This window comes from Amblyomma americanum, chromosome 5 (assembly GCF_052857255.1).
Source record: "Amblyomma americanum isolate KBUSLIRL-KWMA chromosome 5, ASM5285725v1, whole genome shotgun sequence".
Taxonomy (NCBI): Eukaryota; Metazoa; Arthropoda; class Arachnida; order Ixodida; family Ixodidae; genus Amblyomma; species Amblyomma americanum.
The window spans coordinates 49,079,992-49,105,590 of NC_135501.1; the positions used below are offsets into that span (position 1 = coordinate 49,079,992).

Sequence of the window (25,599 nt, forward strand, 5' to 3'; positions counted from 1 at the left end):
AAAACCGCCTATCTACGCAGAATATTGATGGAGTACGAGACTGCCACGTACCTATTAGCTTTATCCTAAATATTTCTGATCCTCACAGGCCGCTATCTCATCATTGTCTAGACTGGCATCGCCTGAAAATCTGGTGGCGAAACTTCTCGCGTTGTTCTTATAGCGGTGCATTATTCTCTGCAAAAACTGTGCAATGGCGTCATAAATATGCATGGCGCGATGAAATGTTATAATTTCATAATGTGAGGCAGGACGGAAAGAAACGCGCATCAAATAGTAAATGCTCCATGCGATTGCTTTTCAGCAGCGTTCAGGAGAAGTTGTTGACAATTTGTTGACTATTCAATAAAAATCACGGCGTCGTTAATAGTTGTAAGACGTATGATGTGCAGAAATGTATCTAGTAGTTTATCTAATGGTCTGTCTATTCGCACAAAATTTTAGGTTTCGCTGCCAGCGCAAAACTTTTCGTGCAGTGCCTGGTTCAATTATTTTATTCTCGTAATCTTTGGAACAACAGCCTGATATGCAGAGCACTTTCAGGCGTGCATGGCTAATTCCATTCCACATAATCTTACCTTCCTGGAGGACCGGCTCCTGAAGAAATGCCGACATTTTTGTACTCCGTTCACAGACTTTTGCTCTGACCCGCTTATAAAATACACTCATGAAGTAAGTAAGGTTCGGCCCTATACAGTCGCTCTATCTGATAAATCATCACGAAAAAGCAGCAAGAACCGCATAGACTAGCAGAAAGCGCGATTTACAGTACATGTTAGATTAAGTTGATACTCATCATCAGTAGCCTGGCTACGCCCACTGTAAGAAAAAGGCCTCTCCCATATATCTCCAATTAACCCGGTGTCCTTTGCCAGCTGCGGCCACCTTACACCAGCAACCATCTTAATCTCATCCGCCCCTAATTTTCTGCCGCGCACTGCTATGCTTGCCTTATCTTGGAATCCAGTCTATCACCGTTGATTACCATCGCATATCTTCTCTTCGCAATAAACGACCTGCCCAAGCCCATATATTTTTGATTTCAACTAGGAGAATCTAAATCAGCGTCTGTTTCCTGTCCCACTCTTTCCTCCTCCTGTCTCTGATCAAAACACCGATAAATTTAATTTCCACAGCTCTTTGCGCGGTACTCAATTTAAGTTTAGCACTTTTTGTTATGCTCAACGTTTTTGGCCTACAGGTGAGTGCTTATAAGTACACAGCTTTTATGTGCATTTCTCTTGCGAGATTAGGGTAAACTGCAATTCATGATCCGAGAAAACCTGCCAAATGCGCTTCATCCCATTCCTGTTCTTCTAGGTACTTCATTCCCGCCATCCGGATCTGCGGTCACTTCAATGACTGCCCTAAGTGGATGTATTTTCCCTTAGCACTTCCGGCACCTTGCTACCAATTGTAAACAGCTGTTCCCTGCCGAGACTGGTGACTATTGCTTTAGTTTTGTACTGAATAATTTTAGACCCGCTGGACTGCTTTGCCTGCCTAGTGATCTAAAGTCCACTCAAGCACGCTAAACCAAAACTAAATATTTGACTATAAAAATTATCTCCCCTACGCAGACTCAGGTGTAGTGCACGATTGAACTTCGGAAAAAAAACTTCGCTCGCAACTCCAGCTCCTCCATTCCAGCGACGAAAGTGTATAGAAGCGCAAAGTCCACGAGACGGCCAGGAGACCCTGCCAGTTTATATGCCTTGCTCATGCGCCAACCCATAATGAAATTTTGGAAGTGTGTGTTCAATTCACTGCCTGCGGGAAACGCATGCAATCTGCGCGGAAAAAGTCACGGTGTGTCTGTTGGAGCTAATTCTTCTTTCATAACGCCCCTAAATTGCCGTCCATTATTATTCTGCGCTGAAAATGATGATGACAGCAAGTGAGAAGAGAAAGTGAGCCAGGCTACTTCCCGTAAAGGTAATAAATATGTCGCTTTTTGCGTGCCACTCGGCTACTAAAAGCGGAGTATTTCTTGAAAAGGTTCACTGCTATTTTTCTGGAGTTTGTTTTTGAGATCTTGAGATGGAGGTAACTGCAAAAAAAAAATGTATGTGAGTGATATTGGAACCAATTACTTCTTTTCAAACAGGCAGCAAATAAAAATGCCGAATATTAAGAATCGTAAAGAGGACTGATATTCATTTGGCCTATATCTTCCGCGTTCCTTATGCAAAATTTATAATAAACTGCACATCTAAAACCAAAAATGTTAAAACCAAAAATGCCGTCGCTTGAACTGCTGCCGATCGTTCCCATTACAATAAATGTAAAGTTCGCAAAAAGGAACGTCGAAAAAAATAATAATAACAAATAACGAAAAATAATGCGATCAGCGGATTCTCAGCACACAGTGCAAATAGATGTTCAACAAAACTATTCCCAGAATTTAGAGAACGCAGCAGAGATATGTTTTATTCCACTTTTAATGGCTACATTTCGAGGATTTATTAAAATGCATCACTTCTATGCTTGGCAGCAGAAACTTCAATGTACTGCCCATATAAATTATACTCTGCATGAGTGCTCTACCTATTACATTGAAGTCGTTGGAGCACCCGGATATTTCTATAGAGGGGCGGTACCTTTGTATGCAGTGCTGTACCTCAGCTCTATATCTTACCAGCGCATTCCATCAGCCCTATCTTCGCTGCGACAGCCGGCAAATGACACCGCGTGGATGCTACCCCCACCGGACGTTGGACGTGGCTCCCGCCAATGATAAATTTTGAAATAGTTCAATAGGGGAATTAATTCTTTCAAAACACTGGCCATGGGGGCGGGTTTCTGATTGGCCTGCTTTATCTAGCATATGTGAAAAGAACACCTAACGGCTGATGGCGTCAAGGCTTATGTCACGCTATTGTTTCAGAGGCTATAAAAATCGGCCGCTGCGGGACAGGTTCCATCGTGCTGTCCCCACTTGTGGCCATCATGAAGGTCTTCATTTTGCTTGCCGTGGTCAGCGCCGCTTTCGGTGAGTTAAGAGCTTGGTGCTAGTTCTTGTTATCGTCGTCTTTGCTTTCAGATAACACAGGTTTCTTGAGACTAGTTTCCGCAGAGTACTCAACCTGCCTAATTTGTTCATGACATCATTGGGATCTGAGTACGCCACGTGAACTGATAGGAAACATGATTTCGAGCAGGCGATTTGCAATTGTGTTGCAGATAACTCCTCCCACACGACTGGGAACGTTTTAGCACTCTGGAGTCTTTTTACAATGGTGCCGCACTGAGCGATTCGTTATAATCTCCACATGCCGATTTCACGCTTTGTAAGCCAAGGTAAGCAAGCACCCAACAGAATAAACCCTAACGCAAGTTTATCGAAAAAAAAAACGGAATAACAAGCCTTGCTAGTGCCTTCATAGCTGCCTAACAGGAAACAATAAGTTCTTTATTAGAAAGAGGTGTATCTTGTTTATTACTAAAAATTTCTCGGAGACGTGCGCCGCTCAGCAGTTGAAAATGTCTGTATTCTTGATGCACTCTTTAATCATTCGTTTGTATATTCAATTCATTCAACACTGCATCAGTAGGAGTCAGTTTGACATCTTGAGCGATCCTGGAAAAAAGTAATTAAGCTCAGAAAATTGCTTTAGCTTTTATTTTTTTAAATCTATGCCATTTCACTCGCTTCGGCTAAAAATGTAAAAATGCAAGCAGGAAGTGAAGAGCGCATGGCGATACTTGTCATATTCTTTGCGACTGCTCTTTGAGAGATTGTCTTCCGTTGATGTCACTGAATGCATTCCTATTAACTAAAGTGGGAAGCGGTCGCATGTAATTTCTTCGGTTGTGGGGCCTGGATGTACAATACGCATACATCATGACTCGAGATATAATTGTTTTTGATAAACGTAACAGGTGAACAATGAAAGGAGATAATGAATAATGTGAGGCTTATTTCTTTCCGTCACCCAAATAACACCAAACAAACAAAGACAGAGCAAATAGAACGCATTTCTTCTATGGAATTCTCTAGCAAATAATTTTCCATAGCTAAAATCCTTTGTCTCCTTAATATACAAGCAATGGCAGGAACAAAATATATTTTTCTTTCGTCCTGTTATTCAAGGTAAGTATTTCGGGGTCATCTAACGCTCAGATTTACAAACTCCACTCTCAATGACAATCGTTGGACATGCTTTGCCGGCTCCAGGAACCCCCGATATGGCCTAAAAGAAAGAGCAGTCGTAGCTTTATGCGTTATTACAATTTAGAGCTAACGTACCCAAAGATGAAACTCTCCTCGAAGAAATTATTTGGGACCGATACATATTGTTGTACTCCTAATATAGGTTAATATTATTATCCGCCTGATAGAGCAAGGTTATACCCTTCCCGGAAATTTCTACTGAGATAAAATACAGTCGGCTGCTAAACACGAGGAGGACGAAATAACTTTATTTCTGACCAGTATTTATGCCCAATGAAATAAGCGCACTGGTCATCGCTTCAGACCAAGTGCAGCAAACCACTCCAGAGTGAAGGTGGAGGTTATGAGAAACAATGAGAGGCAATGGCAGCGTTACATATTCCACGACGAGTTCGCTGTCTGCTCTGACCTTCGGGCAGTCGGGACAATAATCTGCTTCACGCAGCCAAAGGTGCAGAGCATTAATGGGTTGAATAGGCCGTTTGTCTGAAATTTGCGGATGGTCTTTGCTCTTTTCGTTTTGAGCTCTTAAGCAGAGCATGTCGCATTAGCAAAGAAAAGAAGCGTAAAGATTAGAATAGATCTATGGAGCAATGCAAAGGAAGCGCATTGGAAAAACAATTCGCGTGAACCTCTAAACTGTGTTGAGCTGTAAATGAGCCATTAAGCACGTCGTAGTGCAGTCTCTAGAATACTTAAAAATTTATTGGAGTTTGATATCCACCATTGCCGGTCAGATACCCACGTTCTTGCGTTTATGCCAATAAGAAAGGTGGCTGCTGTGGCCGAGCAGCTGTACTGATAATAAAGATGTACCGTCTTTGCATAAGATAAACGGGCGACGGGATTTGCTTACGACCATCCCAAAGACTAAGAGGTCTCGAAAGGTGAGTACAAGCTATTTGTAGTTTTGCACACCTTAGAACTTAATGGGTACCATTAGTTCTCCGCTGTATGGCTAATAAACATATATCGTTGCTTTGCTACTTATCTTTTTGGCAGAGACTATACGCAGATAACACCGGTCTAGGATTTTGCACAAGCCGCTCCAGAGTTGCAGGTTGACTTTCCTAGACCAAGCTGTAGATGTCATATCGGAAGAAATGTACTTTTATTTAAAGGAATAATGTTTTGAACTTTTTGAATAAGTGAAAAAGGTGGTATTTGAAGTAATAATAAACAAATTTACTTATTTTGCTTGCAGCAGCGACTGCGTTTGACATGAGATGCACCCAGCTGCCCGATAGCGGTCCCTGCAAGGCGATGATGCCGATGTGGTGGTTCAATGCCAGGACTGGAAAGTGCGAGCTTTTCAACTACGGCGGCTGCGGAGGAAACGAGAACCGATATGAGAGCAAGCGACAGTGTGAAATGACGTGTTCTGCGAGTAAACGTGAGTGGTTAAAGGAACTGTTGCAGATGTGACCACTCCAGTTGGTCACTTGACCTTTTTAGCTTAAAGAGTGCGTGTCGTGTCCCCGCGTAGTTCACTAAGGTTGGAGCAATGCAGCGTGAACAACTATGTAGCAAAATACAAATATGAGACGTTGATAATTATGTCATATCAATTACTAACGCGTTACAAATTATTAACTGCCACACCCGCCTTCACACAAGCAAGAGTTTATCGCTCGAAGCCGAAAATGTCGACTACATGGAAAAACATTGTTCTAGCAAATAAGGTCGATACAATGCCATCAGCTCGCTGCAAGATATTTCCGCGTTTTGCTGTATGTTGCTCAATTTTTGCTAAGATTCGGCCGATAGCAAATGTTTAAGTGCTGCTTATCCACGGGAAGAAATCAGTTGAAGCGCCATCTCGCGGCCCACTTTTCTTGTCCTGCTATCAGCTGCTCTAGCTTTCAAAAACCCAGCACCAAGATGCCCCTATTCCTACGCATCAAGAATTTTGTTTATATCCTTCATCTTCTCCAAGGCTTTTCTCATTTTCCCTTCACAGCTTCTTTCTGGCCCGAAAGGCATTGGGGAGTGCCCAGTGGACTGTTCGGTATGTACACTGATATTCTGAACTTCATTAATATTATTTCTGCATGGCACATGAGAAAGAAATCCACTGAAAATTATAGTAAGAAACTGGAGAGACGAGATCGGCCATTCATGCACTCTAATTAGGCTGTTCTCAGAAAGCTGTGTACTCACTATAAGTAATGCAAAAAAGATGAGTAGGTATTTATTTTAGTGTATCGGTGCGAACATCATCAGGTTATTTTAATGGAGCTACAATTTTCAGCGTCACTTTTTATAAGTAATTGAAGAGTGCACTTCACTTTGAGAGGCGTAGGATAAGGTGGGTCTTTTGTGTAGCCGACAATGGTCAGCGCACCTATACATCGCAAATTGTATTTAGAATTACGACGAATATCTCCAGTTCACATTTCTGGTCTGAATGAAAGAAATTCTGAAATATTTTGCTAGTTACCAGTACTAAGCTGGAATCCACAGCATACTGAAGATGCAAATGACTCTATGCTGATTGTGTAACTAACTTTACTTCCTCAGCATCCGTGGCTGATGGGTGCCGTCGCCCTCCATACTCCGGCCCTTGCATGGCTAGCATCCCGCGCTTCTACTACGATGCTCAAACAAAGCAATGCCGGCAGTTCATCTACGGAGGCTGCCACAGCAACGGGAACAACTTCGAGACCCTGCGCCAGTGCATGGACGCCTGCGCCATTCAGTCTCCTTGGGAGCCGATGCGTCGGCACGCATAGACGTACATGTTGCACTTACTGCTTTTCGAAAAAGAAGGTGCTAAACATTCTTAGACCTAAAAGATTATAACACATATGCGTACACATTCAATTTAAAAATAACTGAAAAATTCTGTGAGATCTCGGGAAATTCATGCAGGATATAACTAGTGTAAGAGGCAGATTAATAAAGCTGATTTACTCAGCCTCTTGTTCGTTTGCGATGTATTTGGCTTGACACTCTTCGGAATGGGCTCTCCCCCATGTCTCCGCGTGAAGTAAATAATTTCGAGCAGACCATTTCTTTGCTTAGATATTTTAACTGTTTTCCTCCTGCTCAACTAACGCCACCATTTCCGAAAAAGTAATTTGCATAGCGGCGAATGCGCATCAGGTGGCAGGGACTTCCCACAGAGCTGTGACTATAGCTGGCGCTGAAATACCTGTGCTGCATTTGTAGCCACATAAAATAACAACCAGCTGCTGCCTAAATAAACCTTCTAAAATGCTATTTTGGCTCCTTTCAAACGAAGGGTGCGACGGCTGCTCGGTTTCTTCATAAAATGCACTAAATTATTATCCTTTCAAACACGGGTTATGTTCTACTATCGACTAAAATCTGAAAATGTATGTGTACAAATTTAGAATGCTCTACCTTGAAAAAAAAAAAAACAGGAACGGCTCCGAATTTTAAGGAACGGCATTTCCCCGCAGATATCTGCACCATGAATTGAAGCTTTATTCACCTATGTTTTACATTTATGACCAATTAACTGTCTTACTATCCAAAGCGTAAACTTCAATAAACTGTGATATAGTACAAAAGAAATTCCTGCAGGAATTGAAGAACGTTACGACGTCTATCTGTATTTCTAGTTTGGAAAAGTTGATCCTCATTTCCAGACATTTAATGGCCCTACCAATACGTCTAGCAGGAATTTCACATGCAACTGGCATCTCTGGTTTTGGAAAAAACAGTGCTGCACGCCTGAACAGTATATAAAAAGTCGCGTGCAAAATTATAGACGCAAGGCCGGAAAGGGTCGTATGCCGCAACGTGGAACGAGTTGTTGAATTTCACATCCTTTCCGCACCTGCTGGAAAGTGAAGATTATGCTCTTAAATCGGAATATGGGGCATGTTTGCGTAGTTAGAAAACCCTACATTTGGATGTCCGCTAGCACCCGTTGATGCAAATCGCACCGATGTGAGGACAACAGTAGAGTTACTTTCTTTGGCGCACTTATTCGCATGAAGCCTTTTGATAATTTCGAGCCTAGAAGATCTGAAAACCTCACTATGGTTCGTTCCTTTCGATATTCTCCGCAATGCTTTTATTTATATAAGTACCCGTCACCTACGCAAGCGCCTCGCTTGAAAGGAAAGTAAAGGTAGCTTATCTTTAGTTTTATTCTGCTCAGTCAACGCCATTTCAAGAAGCACTGAGAGACTGACCGACCGAGCGACCGAAAGACCTTGAACGTGATGTTTGTAAGCGCGTTGTTCACAGAAACCGACCCAAGCAAAGGAAAAAATAGAGGGGATGATGGTTATGACAGTCTTGCTAAACTGCGTCCCCTCACTGATAAAATACACAAAACATTCAGTAAGAATACTCGTTGTCATCTCACCAGGCAATTAACGAAAGCATGGTAGCTTCCAGAGGAAGATCTAGTATGAAACAGTACGTTCTAATGAAGCCCATAAAGAGCGGCTATAAAGTTTGGTGCAGGGCAGACTCAAAGACGAGCTATATGGGAAATTTCAGGCGTATGAAGGCAAGAACGCAGGAAGACCATTCAATGAAATCCTTGATGAGCATGTCGTACTTTCTCTGTCAGAGAACGTGCAGCCTGGAACGCGGCTGTTCTTTGAAAACTACTTTACCAGCACTCGACTAATGGAAACTCTCGCTCAGAGGAGAATCCTAGCCGCAGGGACGATTCGCACAAACAGAAAGCACTTGCACGAGGAATTGAAGCGAAACAACAAGCTGAAGAAGGGAGAATAGCTATGGCGCTCCAAAGGTCAGGTCACAGCCTATCAGGGTCATGACCCTAAAGATGTTCACCTCTTGGCCAATTTCGACAATCCTGAGACTGTGGAAGTATCGCAGAAACTTGCCAATGGTTCTTCGGTGGATGTCATCGGCCCAAAAGCACTAACAGACTACAACATGTCGATGGGGGCCGTGGACAAGTTTGACCAGAAGAGAAATGCCTACACTTCTCATGGGCTTTCCAAGATGTCCTGGTATAGGATATTTTATTTTCTCTTCAACTCTTCTGTCATACAGCAGCAACAATGCCATAACATACTTGTGGCTCCGGCCTGTTTCAGGGACGGCAACTCATAAGTAGACAATACTTCAGGCACTACACTAGCACTGGACCACTCCGGGAGAACAAGGAGGGCTGAAAAACTTCCAAATATGGTTGGAGTGTCGGAAGAAATCCGGTTCACAGGCAGCAGCCACAATCACAAAAAGTGCCCACAAGGCGAAGGTGCACAAAAAAGGAGGTCCGCACAAAGTTCATGCGTGGGTATGCAAGGTGCCCTAGTGTGCCACTTGTATGGTGCCTTTCACACTAAATAGGTACATAAGTGACCTCAAGATGGTGCCTTCATGACACAAGGGGCAGTGTTGTCTCAGCTCCGAGAGCCACGAAATGTGCCAATGGCACATATACGCGCGACTTTTTTCTAATAAACTTGCCATATTATAATTCTCAAACCTGTTTACTATCATTTCCAAAGTCTTCAGGAGCTTAAAGAAGCAAAGTATTTCCCCTTTTTTACGAGAAAATCATATATGACCTCACAAAAGAATAGGGTAATTAAATAAACAGAGCCCTTTATCTTGATACAGTACTCAACAAGAAGGGGTCGGTTAATCTTACCTAATGGAATCCTAGGATGTGGCACATTTACGCATTTCTAGCCTATTAAGAAGCAATCCTCGGGAATCTGTCATATTTCCTATAAAAGTAGGCGCTAGGCAGCAGGAAAAGAAGGTTTACTGCAGTTCGTTACCGATATTATTTTAATAAGGTACGTATACAGAAGAATTTCGTAGGCACGTAATCGAATTTGTGCGGTAAGTCAATCGGCTCTCCGTTTCGATTCCGCAAGTCGCCTAAACAACCAGATAATGAAAAAGTTCTTATAAGGTCGGTACATATAAAAACGCAGTACAAATATTTATTTGGTATATAACCACATTTTTAAACGGAAATGTCCAATTTCTGCCCATGCATGAGATTCATTTGAACTCGGCACTTTTACGTTTTTGCAAAAAGAATTTCAGACTTAATTGATGACAAGTATAGCCAGATTTTCAAACGCGAATGTCAAGTTTCTGGCGATGTATGAGATTCAGTTTAACTGGATACTATGTTACAAAAACAACACAGATTTATTAATATCAAGTTCACACTTCATTGTGTTCCTGATCCTAAGTCTCGCACTTGTTTTCCCAATTTTCTTCAATTCCCTTCTTTCACACGGCTTTCAAACCACGATCAGGGCGGCGCTCAAAAACTTCAAGTTTTTGTTAGTCACTGCATTTTCATAAATTAAGGAATCAGGAGCAAAAAGCCATGCGCTAATATTTGGGGCAGGACACAAGAAATGTACGGTGGAATGAAACAGGCATGTTTAAAAAAAGATCTTATCCAGGAGGGATGTTTGGTGTCAGGCATAAAATGTCTAACAGCAAGATGTCTGGGAGTAATTTTCTGTATTATTTAGTTTAGTTATCTATTTAGGAATACTGTAGACCCCTTCTTAATTCCAAGCAGGAGTGGGGAACACGCATGAACGATACCACAAATAAAAAACAAAGGAAACGAAAAATTTAAACATTCATACTTTTCAAAGCGGCAAAAAACTCCATCCCGACAATCAACAAGATTCTGAGACAGCCTATTCCAGTTGAACACAGTCTTAGGAAAATAACAATATTTTAACAAATCGTCTCAATCCGGTATTTATTAAAAATTTCCCGTGGATAAAGCGTGTGTTAGCTCGTGATACAGCGGTAAGATTGTCGTTTATCTGCGTCTTGTTACTGTACAGGATGTATAATAATTTAAGCCTGTATTCTGTGCGTCTAGATTGGAGGCTCTGAAATTTCAAGTGATTAACCATTTGTGCTACGCTATCTATTCGTCTCTAGCGGTTGCAAATAAAATAGACGACCATTCTCTGCACCTTTTCCAAATTTGCTATATTTGTTTCGGTGTAGGGGTCCCATATGTTATCAATATGTTTGTTCCAGGTTAAAGCTGATGTTATTGTGACTCCTAGATATTTACAGAGTATAAGTTGTTAATTACGTCCCCGCCAATATTGTATGTGCGGTGTATTGATTGTCTCTTGTTTGAGGCGCGAAGAACAGAGCATTGTTTTTATGCTAAGAGCCATTTCCCACATTTCGCACCAGCTGTGAATATTGCTAAGATTCGCGTTAAGGAGTTCTTGATCCTAGGGTTAGCTGACGGTAGCGTACAGAACACAATCGCCTCCAAAAAGTATTACAACTATTCCGTGATGCGCAAATCTAATCTGTAGTGCTATTGTTTATTCACACACTTGTTTATTATTGACTACTAGCTATAATGTTTACTATATGTGACCTTAAACCTTTTATTCAGCCTATAGACAGGGCCACACAGGTCCATAAAGGCCAGCGTCTATAGTTTGCTTTTATTTAGCCTGTAATGTTTCCATTACGAAGGACCATATCGGTTTTGGCTCATGGATATTCTCTATGTCTTTTTATTGTTACTCTGTGAGCCTAAGCATATAGCAGAAAAAAGCGCTGGAAACATTTTAAAGATATAATTGGCGTCGCTATCACGACCTACTGTGTTCAGTAAAACCGTTACATCTCTCATTGTGCTCCTGTCATTGGCTGAGTACGAGCTTTAAATATTCATAAGCGTCTCATTTGGAACATTACAGTGGTTTGAGAATACGACAATGCTTTGCGATGATGGTGAGGGTAGTGCTCTTATCAGGCAGCCGCGATAAGCCCTACACTGATCATGTCTAATATTCATCCACTTTTGTCACATTGGCTAAGCCAAATGGAGCATCCCCCGAAATGGCAGAAGTGAAATACCGTGTAAGAAACTTTAAACTAGTACTTTTACTGTGCATATATTTGTTACTGAGTGGGCAATCTGATTTTCTTGATATCTGTCCATAATTATTGTTTCTATTCATGTTTTAATTAGCTGTTTTGTTTTTTCGAGAATTTTCGTTAACAGTGGTTAGGTTTGAAGGGCCATGGAAGAGCTGGTTTAAATGCCCAGGGGGATTTACCTTGCAGCGTCCTGTTGGCAATAGCTCCGCCAAAGTCACTCAGTTCAATGACGGCGTCTCTACCATTCTTCTATGAGACCAATGTTCTCTAAAAGCCTCAAGCGCGATAGCGACACTGACCGCCTTTCAGCTTGGGAGCCACTCTTGTTACATTAAGAAGCAATGTATAGTGTAGCTTCTCTGCTGTTGTTGTCTCGGCATATTAACTATCAACGCCAAGAAGGTTAACGTGACCTGCACAAATGCGATGGTGGTGGCTCGTTTGCGTTCTGCGGATAATGGCCTCCATTTAAGAAATAAGCGCATTTGGTCCCCTCCGTATTGGTCGATTACAAATAGCCAGTGTGCACACCAGATCTGGTATGAAATATACCTGTCGATTATAATTTTCGTGAATCAGAATAATTAAAAAAGGATCGATGTTTTAGTATTATTGGCAAAGTGATAAAAAAAAGAAAGTCGGGTTAGTTTGGCGCTTTTGATTAACTAACTACGACGTGGTAACTAGCGTCAACAAACTGCAGAGACAACGAAAAGATGCCGTTCTGTGTCCCGGAAGTACATTTTCGTTCTTCCTTGTGTTTTTTTAGCGCTTATTTCCATGTCGCAGCAGGTACATTATTGGCAACATCCATTCTTAATAGTATATTTGTTGTTGCATATCTATTGCTCCATTTTCCTTCTCGAACAGTCGGCTGTTGTGTACTCTGTTAAATACTTTTTGGAGTACTGCTCATCTGGACACGAAAAAATTCACTAAAATCGTAACTATATACGGGGACAATTTTTCTTTACTAATAAGAGAATACTATGTCAATCATAGATGTGCGCAAAACATTAGAGAAACATAAGAAAACGAGAGAAACATGATGCGCTCATCGATAATCGGTATAGTATGATCATGCACCAACTAGGCCCAACAGAAGTGTTATTGAATTAAGGAAAAGCTGCGGGGGCAGATCATCCCCAATTGTGTCAAACAGCATTCGCTGCGTCAAATTTAGGCTAGATTTTCGTTTCGTTTCCGAATGAAAGTTATAATTTTTTATGCCCAGTTTCATCCAATAATAGCATTTTCCCATGGCCCGGAAACGATACCTAGTGCGTTGCCGAGATGAAAACGCCAGGAAAAGTAGAAGCATACGAACTTCCTCGCGCGGAAAGCTCACACTGAGGCGTCTGAGTGCCGAAACAGATAAGATAACAAGCTCACTTGAACGCCACCTGATAACGCCGCAAGGCACTCCATTAGCGCACTGCAGAGAAACGAGACTCGGACAGACACCCGACGTCCTTGTTTCACCGCTTGGCGTTTCAGGCCAACAGCTCAGTACGCAATAACATCTATGGACGAATAAAAATTTAAATATAATGTAAGTTTTACTAAAGGGAGCTTGTTTCTCTGCCTGTCCGTCGGAAGGCAGTGGCGTCGCTCGTTCAGCTGTCTTAATTTGTTCCGCGGATTTTTCGTTACAGTTGCCAGAACATACACTGAAAAAAGAACTCATGTACACACACTGCTCAAAGAGTTTGCTCGAAAATAACAAAGGATTTCAGGCTCCCTGATGTCGTTTCGTTGAAAATTAAAACCAAGCCTTGGTGCGGAATTTTTGGTGTACCCAGTTGTTCTCTGCTTTTGGAGCCCTCCACTACGGCACCTTTTTCTTTCTTTTTTCTTCTTTCACTCGCTCCTTCCTCCCTTCCCTTACGGCGCGGTTCAGGTGTCCTACGATATATAAGGCAGATACTGCGCCTACTCCTTACCCCGAAAACCAATTATTAATAATAATAATAATTTTGCTTGCAATCGAAATGCTTGCTATCACTCAGTTTCACCTGGAGGCAAATGATCACAAGATGTACAGGAGCGGAACAAAAAAAAGACAATGCTCGCGAGTTCGCAATGAGGATATATCACGGAAAACATGAGACGATCCTCATCATCACAGTCATCAGCCTGACAGCGCCTAAAGCAGGGGGCAAAGGCCTCTCCCGTGTCTCTCTAATTAACCCGACCCTTTGCGTACCGAGATCATCCTATCCCCGCAAACTTCTTAATCTCATCCGCCCTCCTAACTTTCTGCCGCCCCCTACTAGGCTTCCCTTCTCTTGGACCCACTCCGTTAGCCTTAAGGACCAGCGGTTGCCTTGCCTTTGCATTACATGCCCTGCCCAAGCCCTTATCTTGTTCTTGATTTCGACAAGGACGTCATTAACCCGCGTTTGTTCTCTTAACCACTCTGACCGCCTTCGGATGCTTCCGGACAATCAGATGCTACCGTTTGTAGCATCTTACCTTAGTCGTTTGTATTGAACGCTCTAATTTTGATGTTTCTGTGGATTTGCTCATGTAAGGCAGGATATACGAAGCGAAAGCTACCTGCGCTTCTTGTGTTTATTGGCGTTGACGATGATGATATTGAGCAAAGGAAGAACGCATAACTGGCTCCCTGGGAAGGTGGACGCCTCGATGGTGCCTTGAGGTAAATGGTGGTGGTGAGAGAGATATGTAAGCTGCATGCATTGGCGCTGACAACGTTGTGGCAGACACGCGACACTGCAGCAATAGGCCGGAGCGTTCATTGGGTGACCAGCATCTCGCGATCAACCATTAATCTAATTGCCTTCTGTCACTGTGGCAGGGTGGGTGCGCTGCCTGTCCAGTGTGCAGAATGCACTCAACGTTACAGATGCCACGCCGCGTCTACTTGCACGATACACCAAAGCTTTCGCTCTCTAACAAGGTTCAGCAGAAGTTAAGCTGTAGCTCTTTTTTTTTTTATTCAGCTGAGGCTCGACGAGATCACGTGGTCAGACAGCAGCCGTTCCGCGGCTGTGGAGCCCCGGCGCAGTGACGGCGAAGACTCGGCTCGACGGTGTGGTGAAGTCACGTGATTCGTTGCTATTGCAACAGCGCCACGTCAGGTGGCGTAATGTAGTTGTGACGATACGTTTTTCAGAGCCAAGTTTGCTCGCTTGTGCTTGCCACTAAAGCTTTCGCTTTAAAAGTCTCGCCGCACTCTATTTGAGCCTGCGCGTCTGCTTTTTCTCGTAGTCGTCTTAGCGCTCTTCAGTCGACAAAAAAAAACATCAACACGGAAAGTAGCCGGTCCAACTGGCGCATGACTCTTGGCAAAAGAGCGGGCTGAGTATCAGGACACAGACAGCGCTGTGTCTGTGTTCTTGCCAGTCATGTTACTTTGAGCGCTGTTTTGCCAAAGAACGCCAATTGTTTGCCGTACCGAACAATTTAGGCTTCTTTAGACTATTTGTTGTCTTAAAATATAGCCGCGTTGGACTGAATTGCGCGACTATAAATGTCGCTATATAGTCATTCATAAGTTTTTGAAGTTTCTGATTTTGCTCGAATGCTGACATTCACTTAAATCTCTCACTCGTCTGTGCCAGGGCGAGAGTCTCACATTTCTCAAAGGCGAGATTAAGGAGCACCTTTTCTTCCATATGAAAAAACAGTTGAAGAATGAGCTACCTTAGGTGATCTTGACAGAATACGATACAGTATTAAGAGACATAAGCGCTAAGGAAACGTAGATAAAGTGCTCTGTCATATCAAATTTTCTAATTCAAAATCAGCATACAGAGTACTCGCAGGTAGGATCACATGCATCATTATGAAATGTGTTTGTGGTGCGCGATGAAAGTATGGCAAACTTCAAGCTCCGCTGCAATTTACTGGCGCCTCTTCAGAACCGCCTTCAATGCTTTATAGAGATTAGCGCGAAAGACAGAGGCAGCGTTTAGGGGGCAATATGACCTTTGAGATGACATAATATCCAAGGTAATTATGTGGTGATGAACGTGCGCATGCGCATATTTCTAAGCTTTATGCACGAGGGATATGAAAAGAATGAAATGACAGCAACAGCGAACGACAACTCCTCCCACCCTCCCCGTTCCCTATAACCGCGATCACAGCACCAGACTTAATCAAACTTCTATTACTGAAACATTTGGCTGCCAGATGTGTTAGGAGCCAGCCGTGCTATTGCTATCCTTTTCCAATAAACTATTTCTCCCTTTTCATCGGTTCCATGGCACATGATTTGAAAACGAACGCTTCTAATGCGCCTAATTTTTATCTTGCAGTGCCTTCAACTGTCCTAAGAGAATGTTCAGTGCTTCCACAGAATATCTTGATACTCAGAGTAAGAGGTTGTACTCCTTTGTCAGTTATTAGGGAAACGCAGGTAAGAATTAGCTTAAGTGGTGATTCCTAATGCGAATTTATTATTGATATTTATGGCGCTTGTACCCAACAATAAGAATTTCTCCTTTTTCAAGTTCTCCCAGTAGCCGTAAATCTCTGCCATTAAAGTTTTGATCTCTTTATTTTTTCTTCTCCTGTTTCATGAAATTTGCACACTCAGTCGAAACATGCGCAAACGTTTCCGACAAAATTTCTTCCCAAACGTTTCAAATGTATGCGCAGTCCACCCATTGTCCCTTCGTTCATTTCCAAAATTTTATCAGATTGTCGATGCGACCGGTTTCTTATTAGGTTTAACGTCTCAAACAGTTTATGAGGTTTAACGTCTCAAACAGGCTCAGGCTATGAGGAACGCCAGGAACCTATAGTTTCCCGGCCAGGATCGAACCTGCGTGTTTCGGGTCAGCAGCCGAACACCATAACCACGGAGCCACCGCGGCGGCTAGTACACTGTTCAGACGGTCCGCTATGCTTTCAATCAAACATACCCAGGGCTCAATTTTTATTCCTTATATAGTAACTAAGTTTTCATTAGTTTCGTTTGGTATTGATTTCATCTAAACATTCCATTTCAGCGCTGATATATATTTTACGTGAAGCATATATTGAGAGACGTGCCCAGTGTTCGTTGCGTGCTTTGTGAAGCGGAGTTACTCCCTGGTAAAAAGGAGAGTTCTTTGTGATTATTAAGAAGAATGGGTGCGCGACTATTCGAATATTTCGAACAGCGATCTGAACATCCTCCTATTGGATTATTCGGAGCGAATAAAATTTCTCTCAACCTAATGGAATACTTTTCGAATATTTGGCACGAGGTTCAAATAACGCCCACCTAAATTTTTCTTCGACGACTGTTCGAAAAACAGGGCGAAAGGTGGGTGAAAGGGAAAAACAGGTGGGCGAAAGAAAATTGGTTCAAAGCTCTCTATATACCATCGCAGAATGCGAATTGTCTTTCATGTAAAATATGCGGCGCAATGCGTGCTGAGCCTAAAGCATAAAGTAATGAAAAGACAAGTGCCTAAGCCAAATAATAATTTACTGTCATGTTATGTTGCGTCAAGCAGAAAGCCCTAAAGGGTTTATTGATTTGTTATGATGTTAATGACTGCAAACATCTACAGAAGTCCTTGTAAAATGTAAAACAATAAGCTGATTGCCGGTTTTTTTCCTTGCACTGCGCTTGAGCTGTCATAATTTTTCACCGCCCGGGGGCAAGGTGTTGTTTGTGTGAGCCGCGCTCATAAAACAGTGCTCGCACAGCACTGAAGGGAGGCCCGGACCGTCCTTTTGTTCTGTCCTCTCGCTTATGAAATGCACTATTCGCGTTTATGTTGAGGTTATGACGATAACCTATAGGTAAGAAGAAGAGTACATACAAGCTTAAAACAAATATTAACCCAGAACACCGGTGTGGAAAATGTAGACTTCTTTCAATTACCGGGTTGCGCCTTAAAGTTTTTGCTCTGGCAATGCATATTTTCGTGAAGGCTGATATGCTGTCAGCCTTCAGATATAACGGCATTTTTGACAAACTGGCTAAGGGTGCAAGATTGGGGTGAACCGGGCCTTACTCAAAACCGCCTATCTACGCAGGATATTGATGGAGTACGAGACTGCCACGTACCTCTTAGCTTTATCTTAAATATTTCTGTTCCTCACAGCAAGGCATAAACAGATGTAAAATTTAAAATTGCGGTAAGTTTGTTCCTCGCTTTATTTGCGCACAAACATACATATCTTTAACATCAGTAATCATTTTGCTTTTAGACGTGGTTAGAAGCTTTCCTCGTGTCGGCTGCAAAGGCGGAGCGGAATTTCCCAGCGGTCCTCCAACGGTAGACAGGGAATCATTACAACACAATCCTGTAGACATTCTTTCTCCTGAAGAGCTTACAGATTCCTCCATGAATGAGATTGCACATCAGATGTTGGACACGTTCCTTTTTCTCGTCCAATGACAGCTGTGCCTGGATGTTGCGCTCATGTTGCATTATATTATCGTGACCGCTGTAATCACACCCTCCCTGTGTCTTTTCTTTTGGAGCTTGCAATGAATTCCCCGTATTACTATCTCGGCGATTCGGCGAAGCCATCGAGGTCAGCAATCATAAATCAAGCCTGGCATCCGGTGCTCCGCGGGAGGCCGCTATCTCATCATTGTCTAGACTGGCATCGCCTGAAAATCTGGTGGCGAAACTTCTCGCGTTGTTCTTATAGCGGTGCATTATTCTCTGCAAAAACTGTGCAATGGCGTCATAAATATGCATGGCGCGATGAAATGTTATAATTTCATAATGTGAGGCAGGACGGAAAGAAACGCGCATCAAATAGTAAATGCTCCATGCGATTGCTTTTCAGCAGCGTTCAGGAGAAGTTGTTGACAATTTGTTGACTATTCAATAAAAATCACGCCGTCGTTAATAGTCGTAAGACGTATGATGTGCAGAAATTTATCTAGTGGTTTATCTAATGGTCTGTCTATTCGCACAAAATTTTAGGTTTCGCTGCCAGTGCAAAACTTCTCGTGCAGTGCCTGGTTCAATTATTCTATTCTCGTAATCTTTGGAACAACAGCCTGATATGCAGAGCACTTTCAAGCGTGCATGGCTAATTCCATTCCACATAATCTTACCTTCCTGGAGGACCGGCTCCTGAAGAAATGCCGACATTTTTGGACTCCGTTCACAGACTTTTGCTCTGACCCGCGTTATAAAATACACTCATGAAGTAAGTAAGGTTGGGCCCTATATAGTCGCTCTATCTGATAAATCATCACGAAAAAGCAGCAAGAACCGCATAGACTAGCAGAAAGCGCGATTTACAGTACATGTTAGATTAAGTTGATACTCATCATCAGTAGCCTGGCTACGCCCACTGTAAGAAAAAGGCCTCTCCCATATATCCCGGTGTCCTTTGCCAGCTGCGGCCACCTTACACCAGCAACCATCTTAATCTCATCCGCCCCTAATTTTCTGCCGCGCACTGCTAGGCTTGCCTTATCTTGGAATCCAGTCTATCACCGTTGATTACCATCGCATATCTTCTCTTCGCAATAAATGACCTGCCCAAGCCCGTATATTCTTGATTTCAACTAGGAGAATCTAAACCAGCGTCTGTTTCCTGTCCCACTCTTTCCTCCTCCTGTCTCTGATCAAAACACCGATAAATGTAATTTCCACAGCTCTTTGCGCGGTACTCAATTTAAGTTTAGCACTTTTTGTTATGCTCAACGTTTTTGGCCTAGAGGTGAGTGCTTATAAGTACACAGCTTTTATGTGCATTTCTCTTGCGAGATAAGGGTAAACTGCAATTCATGATCCGAGAAAACCTGCCAAATGCGCTTCATCCCATTCCTGTTCTTCTAGGTACTTCATTCCCGCCATCCGGATCTGCGGTCACTTCAATGACTGCCCTAAGTGGATGTATTTATTCCCTTAGCACTTCCGGCACCTTGCTACCACTTGTAAACAGCTGTTCCCTGCCGAGACTGGTTAATAATGCTTTAGTTTTGTAATGAATAATTTTAGACCCGCTGGACTGCTTTGCCTGCCTAGTGATCTAAAGTCCACTCAAGCACGCTAAACCAAAACTAAATATTTTACTATAAAAATTATCTCCCCTACGCAGACTCAGGTGTAGTGCAAGATTGAACTTCGGAAAAAAACTTCGCTCGCAACTCAAGCTCCTCCATTCCAGCGACGAAAGTGTATAGAAGCGCAAAGTCCACGAGACGGCCAGGAGACCCTGCCAATTTATATGCCTTGCTCATGCGCCAACCCATAATGAAATTTTGGAAGTGTGTGTTCAATTCACTGCCTGCGGGAAACGCATGCAATCTGCGCGGAAAAAGTCTCGGTGTGTCTGTTGGAGCTAATTCTTCTTTCATAACGCCCCTAAATTGCCGTCCATTATTATTCTGCGCTGAAAAGGATGATGATAGCAAGTAAGAAGAGAAAGTGAGCCAGGCTACTTCCCGTAAAGGTAATAAATATGTCGCTTTTTGCGTGCCACTCGGCTACTAAAAGCGGAGTATTTCTTGAAAAGGTTCACTGCTATTTTTCTGGAGTTTTTCTGGAGTTTGTTTTTGAGATATTGAGATGGAGGTAACTGCAAAAAAAAAATGTATGTGAGTATTATTGGAACCAATTACTTCTTTTCAAACAGGCAGCAAATAAAAATGCCGAATATTAAGAATCGTAAAGAGGACTGATATTCATTTGGCCTATATCTTCCGCGTTCCTTATGCAAAATTTATAATAAACTGCACATCTAAAACCAAAAATGTTAAAACCAAAAATGCCGTCGCTTGAACTGTTGCCGATCGTTCCCATTACAATAAATGTAAAGTTCACAAAAAGGAACGTCGAAAAAAACAATAATAACAAATAACGAAAAATAATGCGATCGGATTCTCAGCACACAGTGCAAATAGATGTTCAACAATACTATTCCCAGAATTTAGAGAACGCAGCAGAGATATGTTTTATTCCACTTTTAATGGCTACATTTCGAGGATTTATTAAAATGCATCACTTCTATGCTTGGCAGCAGAAACTTCAATGCACAGCCCATATAAATTATACTCTGCATGAGTGCTCTACCTATTACATTGAAGTCGTTGGAGCGCCCGGATATTTTTATAGAGGGGCGGTACCTTTGCATGCTGTGCTGTACCTCAGCTCTATATCTTACCAGCGCATTCCATCAGCCCTATCTTCGCTGCGACAGCCGGCAAATGACACCGCGTGGATGCTATCACCACCGGACGTTGGACGTGGCTCCCGCCAATGATAAATTTTGAAATAGTTCAATAGGGGAATTAATTCTTTCAAAACACTGGCCATGGGGGCGGGTTTCTGATTGGCCTGCTTTATCTAGCATATGTGAAAAGAACACCTAACGGCTGATGGCGTCAAGGCTTATGTCACGCTATTGTTTCAGAGGGTATAAAAATCGGCCGCTGCGGGACAGGTTCCATCGTGCTGTCCCCACTTGTGGCCATCATGAAGGTTTTCATTTTGCTTGCCGTGGTCAGCGCCGCTTTCGGTGAGTTAAGAGCTTGGTGCTAGTTCTTGTTATCGTCGTCTTTGCTTTCAGATAACACAGGTTTCTTGAGACTAGTTTCCGCAGAGTACTCAACCTGCCTAATTTATTCATGACATCATTGGGATCTGAGTACGCCACGTGAACTAATACGAAACATGATTTCGAGCAGGCGATTTGCAATTGTGTTGCAGATAACTCCTCCCACACGACTGGGAACGTTTTAGCACTCTGGAGTCTTTTTACAATGGTGCCGCACTGAGCGATTCGTTATAATCTCCACATGCCGATTTCACGCTTTGTAAGCCAAGGTAAGGAAGCACCCAACAGAATAAACCCTAACGCAAGTTTATCGAAAAAAAACGGAATAACAAGCCTTGCTAGTGCCTTCTTTGCTGCCTAACAGGAAACAATAAGTTCTTTATTAGAAAGAGGTGTATCTTGTTTATTACTAAAAATTTCTCGGAGACGTGCGCCGCTCAGCAGTTGAAAATGTCTTGTATTCTTGATGCACTCTTTAATAATTCGTTTATATATTCAATTTATTCAACACTGCATCAGTAGGAGTCAGTTTGGCATCTTGAGCGATCCTGGAAAAAAGGAATTAAGCTCAGAAAATTGCTTTAGCTTTTATTTTTTTAAATCTATGCCATTTCACTCGCTTCGGCTAAAAATGTAAAAATGCAAGCAGGAAGTGAAGAGCGCATGGCGATACTTGTCATATTTTTTCCGACTGCTCTTTGAGAGATTGTCTTCCGTTGATGTCACTGAATGCATTCCTATTAACTAAAGTGGGAAGCGGTCGCATGTAATTTCTTCGGTTGTGGGGCCTGGATGTACAATACGCATACATCATGACTCGAGATATAATTGGTTTTGATAAACGTAACAGGTGAACAATGAAAGGAGATAATGAATAATGTGAGACTTATTTCTTTCCGTCACCCAAATAACACCAAACAAACAAAGACAGAGCAAATAGCAGGCATTTCTTCTCTGAAATTCTCTAGCAAATAATTTCCCATAGCTAAAATTCTTTGTCTCCTTAATATACAAGCAACGGCAGGAACAACATATATTTTTCTTTCGTCCTGTTATTCAAGTTAAAGTGATTCGGGGTCATCTAACGCTCAGATTTACAAACTCCACTCTCAATGACAATCGTTGGACATGCTTAGCCGGCTCTAGAAACCCCTGAAATGACCTAAAAGAAAGAGCAATCGTAGCTTCATGCGTTATTACAATTTAGAGCTAACGTACCACTATATGAAGTTCTCCTCGAAGAAATTATTTGGGACCGATACATATTGTTGTACTCCTAATATAGGTTAATATTATTGTCCGCCTGATAGAGCAAGGTTCTACCCTTCCCGGAAATTTCTACTGAGATAAAATACAGTCGGCTGCTAAACACGAGGAGGACGAAATACCTTTATTTCTGACCAGTATTTATGCCCAATGAAATAAGCGCACAGGTCATCGCTTGCGACCAAGTGCAGCAAACCACTCCAGAGTGAAGGTGGAGGTTATGAGAAACAATGAGAGGCAATGGCAGCGTTACATATTCCACGACGAGATCGCTGTCTGCTCTGACCTTCAGGCAGTCGGGACAATAATCTGCATCACGCAGCCAAAGGTGCAGAGCATTAATGGGTTGAATAGGCCGTTTGTCTGAAATTTGCGGATGGTCTGTGCTCTTTTCGTTTTGAGCTCTTAAGCAGAGCATGTCGCATTAGCAAAGAAAAGAAGCGTAAAGATTAGAATAGATCTATGGAGCAATGCAAAGGAAGCGCATTGGAAAAACAATTCGCGTGAACCTCTAAACTGTGTTGAGCTGTAAATGAGCCATTAAGCACGTCGTAGTGCAGTCTCTAGAATACTTAAAAATTTATTGGAGTTTGATATCCACCATTACCGGTCAGATACCCACGTTTTTGCGTTTATGCCAATAAGAAAGGTGGCTGCTGTGGCCGAGCAGCTGTACTGATAATAAAGATGTACCGTCTTTGCATAAGATAAACGGGCGACGGGATTTGCTTACGACCATCCCAAAGACTAAGAGGTCTCGAAAGGTGAGGACAAGCTATTTGTAGTTTTGCACACCTTAGAACTTAAGGGGTACCATTAGTTCTCCGCTGTATGGCTAATAAACATATATCGTTGCTTTGCTACTTATCTTTTTGGCAGAGACTATACGCAGATAACACCGGTCTAGGATTTTGCACAAGCCGCTCCAGAGTTGCAGGTTGACTTTCCTAGACCAAGCTGTAGATGTCATATCGGAAGAAATGTACTTTTATTTAAAGGAATAATGTTTTGAACTTTTTGAATAAGTGAAAAAGTTGGTATTTGAAGTAATAATAAACAAATTTACTTTTTTGCTTGCAGCAGCGACTGCGTTTGACATGAGATGCACCCAGCTGCCCGATAGCGGTCCCTGCAAGGCGATGATGCCGATGTGGTGGTTCAATGCCAGGACTGGAAAGTGTGAGCTTTTCAACTACGGCGGCTGCGGAGGAAACGAGAACCGATATGAGAGCAAGCGACAGTGTGAAATGACGTGTTCTGCGAGTAAACGTGAGTGGTTAAAGGAACTGTTGCAGATGTGACCACTCCAGTTGGTCACTTGACCTTTTTAGCTTAAAGAGTGCATGTCGTGCCCCCGCGTAGTTCAATAAGGTTGGATCAATGCAGCGTGAACAACTATGTAGCAAAATACAAATATCAGACGTTGATAATTATGTCATAACAATTACTAACGCGTTACAAATTATTAACTGCCACACCCGCCTTCACACAAGCAAGAGTTTATCGCTCGAAGCCGAAAATGTCGACTACACGGAAAAACATTGTTCTAACAAATAAGGTCGATACAATGCCATCAGCTCGCTGCAAGATATTTCCGCGTTTTGCTATATGTTGCTCAATTTTTGCTAAGGTTCGGCCGATAGCAAATGTTTAAGTGCTGCTTATCCACGGGAAGAAATCTGTTCAAGCGCCATCTCGCGGCCCATTTTTCTTGTCCTGCTATCAGCTGCTCTAGCTTTCAAAAACCCAGCACCAAGATGCCCCTATTCCTACGCATCAAGAATTTTGTTTATATCCTTCATCTTCTCCAAGGCTTTTCTCATTTTCCCTTCACAGCTTCTTTCCGGCCCGAAAGGCATTGGGGAGTGCCCAGTGGACTTTTCGGTATGTACACTGATATTCTGAAATTCATTAATATTATTGCTGCATGGCACATGAGAAAGAAATCCACTGAAAATTATAGTAAGAAACTGGAGAGACGAGATCGGCAACTCATGCACTCTAATTAGGCTGTTCTCAGAAAGCTGTGTACTCACTATAAGTAATGCAAAAAAGATGAGTAGGTATTTATTTTAGTGTATCGGTGCGAACATCATCAGGTTATTTTAATGGAGCTACAATTTTCAGCGTCACTTTTTATAAGTAATTGAAGACTGAACTTCACTTTGAGAGGCGTAGGATAAGGTGGGTCTTTTGTGTAGCCGACAATGGTCAGCGCACCTACACAGCGCAAATTGTATTTGGAATTACGAAGAATATCTCCAGTTCACATTTCTGGTCTGAATGAAAGAAATTCTGAAATATTTTGCTAGTTACCAGTACTAAGCTGGAATCCACAGCATACTGAAGATGCAAATCACTCTATGCTGATTGTGTGACTAACTTTACTTCCTCAGCATCCGTGGCTGATGTGTGCCGTCGCCCTGCATACTCCGGCATTTGCATGGCTAGCATCCCGCGCTTCTACTACGATGCTCAAACAAAGCAATGCCGGCAGTTCATCTACGGAGGCTGCCACAGCAACGGGAACAACTTCGAGACCCTGCGCCAGTGCATGGACGCCTGCGCCATTCAGTCTCCTTGGGAGCCGATGCCCCGGCACGCATAGACGTACATGTTGCACTTACTGCTTTTCGAAAAAGAACGTGCTAAACATTCTTAGACCTAAAAGATTATAATACATATGCGTACACATTCAATTTAAAAATAACTGAAAAATTTTGTGAGATCTCGGGAAATTCATGCAGGATATAACTAGTGTAAGAGGCAGATTAATAAAGCTGATTTACTCAGCCTCTTGTTCG

At 42.5% G+C, this 25,599-nt stretch overlaps 2 protein-coding genes across 4 annotated transcripts; both read left to right on the top strand.

The window, feature by feature from the left end:
• Positions 1-2,841: 2,841 nt before the first annotated feature.
• LOC144132416 (boophilin-H2-like) lies at positions 2,842-25,599 on the top strand. Of its 3 annotated transcripts, none has more exons than XM_077664814.1 (4): positions 2,842-2,992; positions 5,379-5,567; positions 6,135-6,182; positions 6,695-7,093. In XM_077664814.1, the coding sequence occupies exons 1-4, from the start codon at positions 2,950-2,952 to the stop codon at positions 6,904-6,906; spliced, it is 492 nt and encodes a 163-aa protein (XP_077520940.1). In that variant the 5' UTR covers positions 2,842-2,949; the 3' UTR covers positions 6,907-7,093. The 3 variants fall into 3 exon arrangements, with proteins under 3 accessions (XP_077520940.1, XP_077520938.1, XP_077520941.1); XM_077664812.1 differs by lacking the exon at positions 6,695-7,093 and adding an exon at positions 25,192-25,599 and having other exon boundaries at positions 2,843-2,992; XM_077664815.1 differs by lacking the exon at positions 6,695-7,093 and adding an exon at positions 25,192-25,599 and having other exon boundaries at positions 2,908-2,992; positions 5,382-5,567.
• On the top strand, positions 21,337-25,142 carry LOC144133616 (protease inhibitor carrapatin-like). Its single transcript, XM_077666798.1, has 4 exons — positions 21,337-21,490; positions 23,876-24,064; positions 24,632-24,679; positions 25,108-25,142. Exons 1-4 carry the CDS (start codon positions 21,448-21,450, stop codon positions 25,140-25,142), a joined length of 315 nt encoding a protein of 104 aa, XP_077522924.1. The 5' UTR covers positions 21,337-21,447.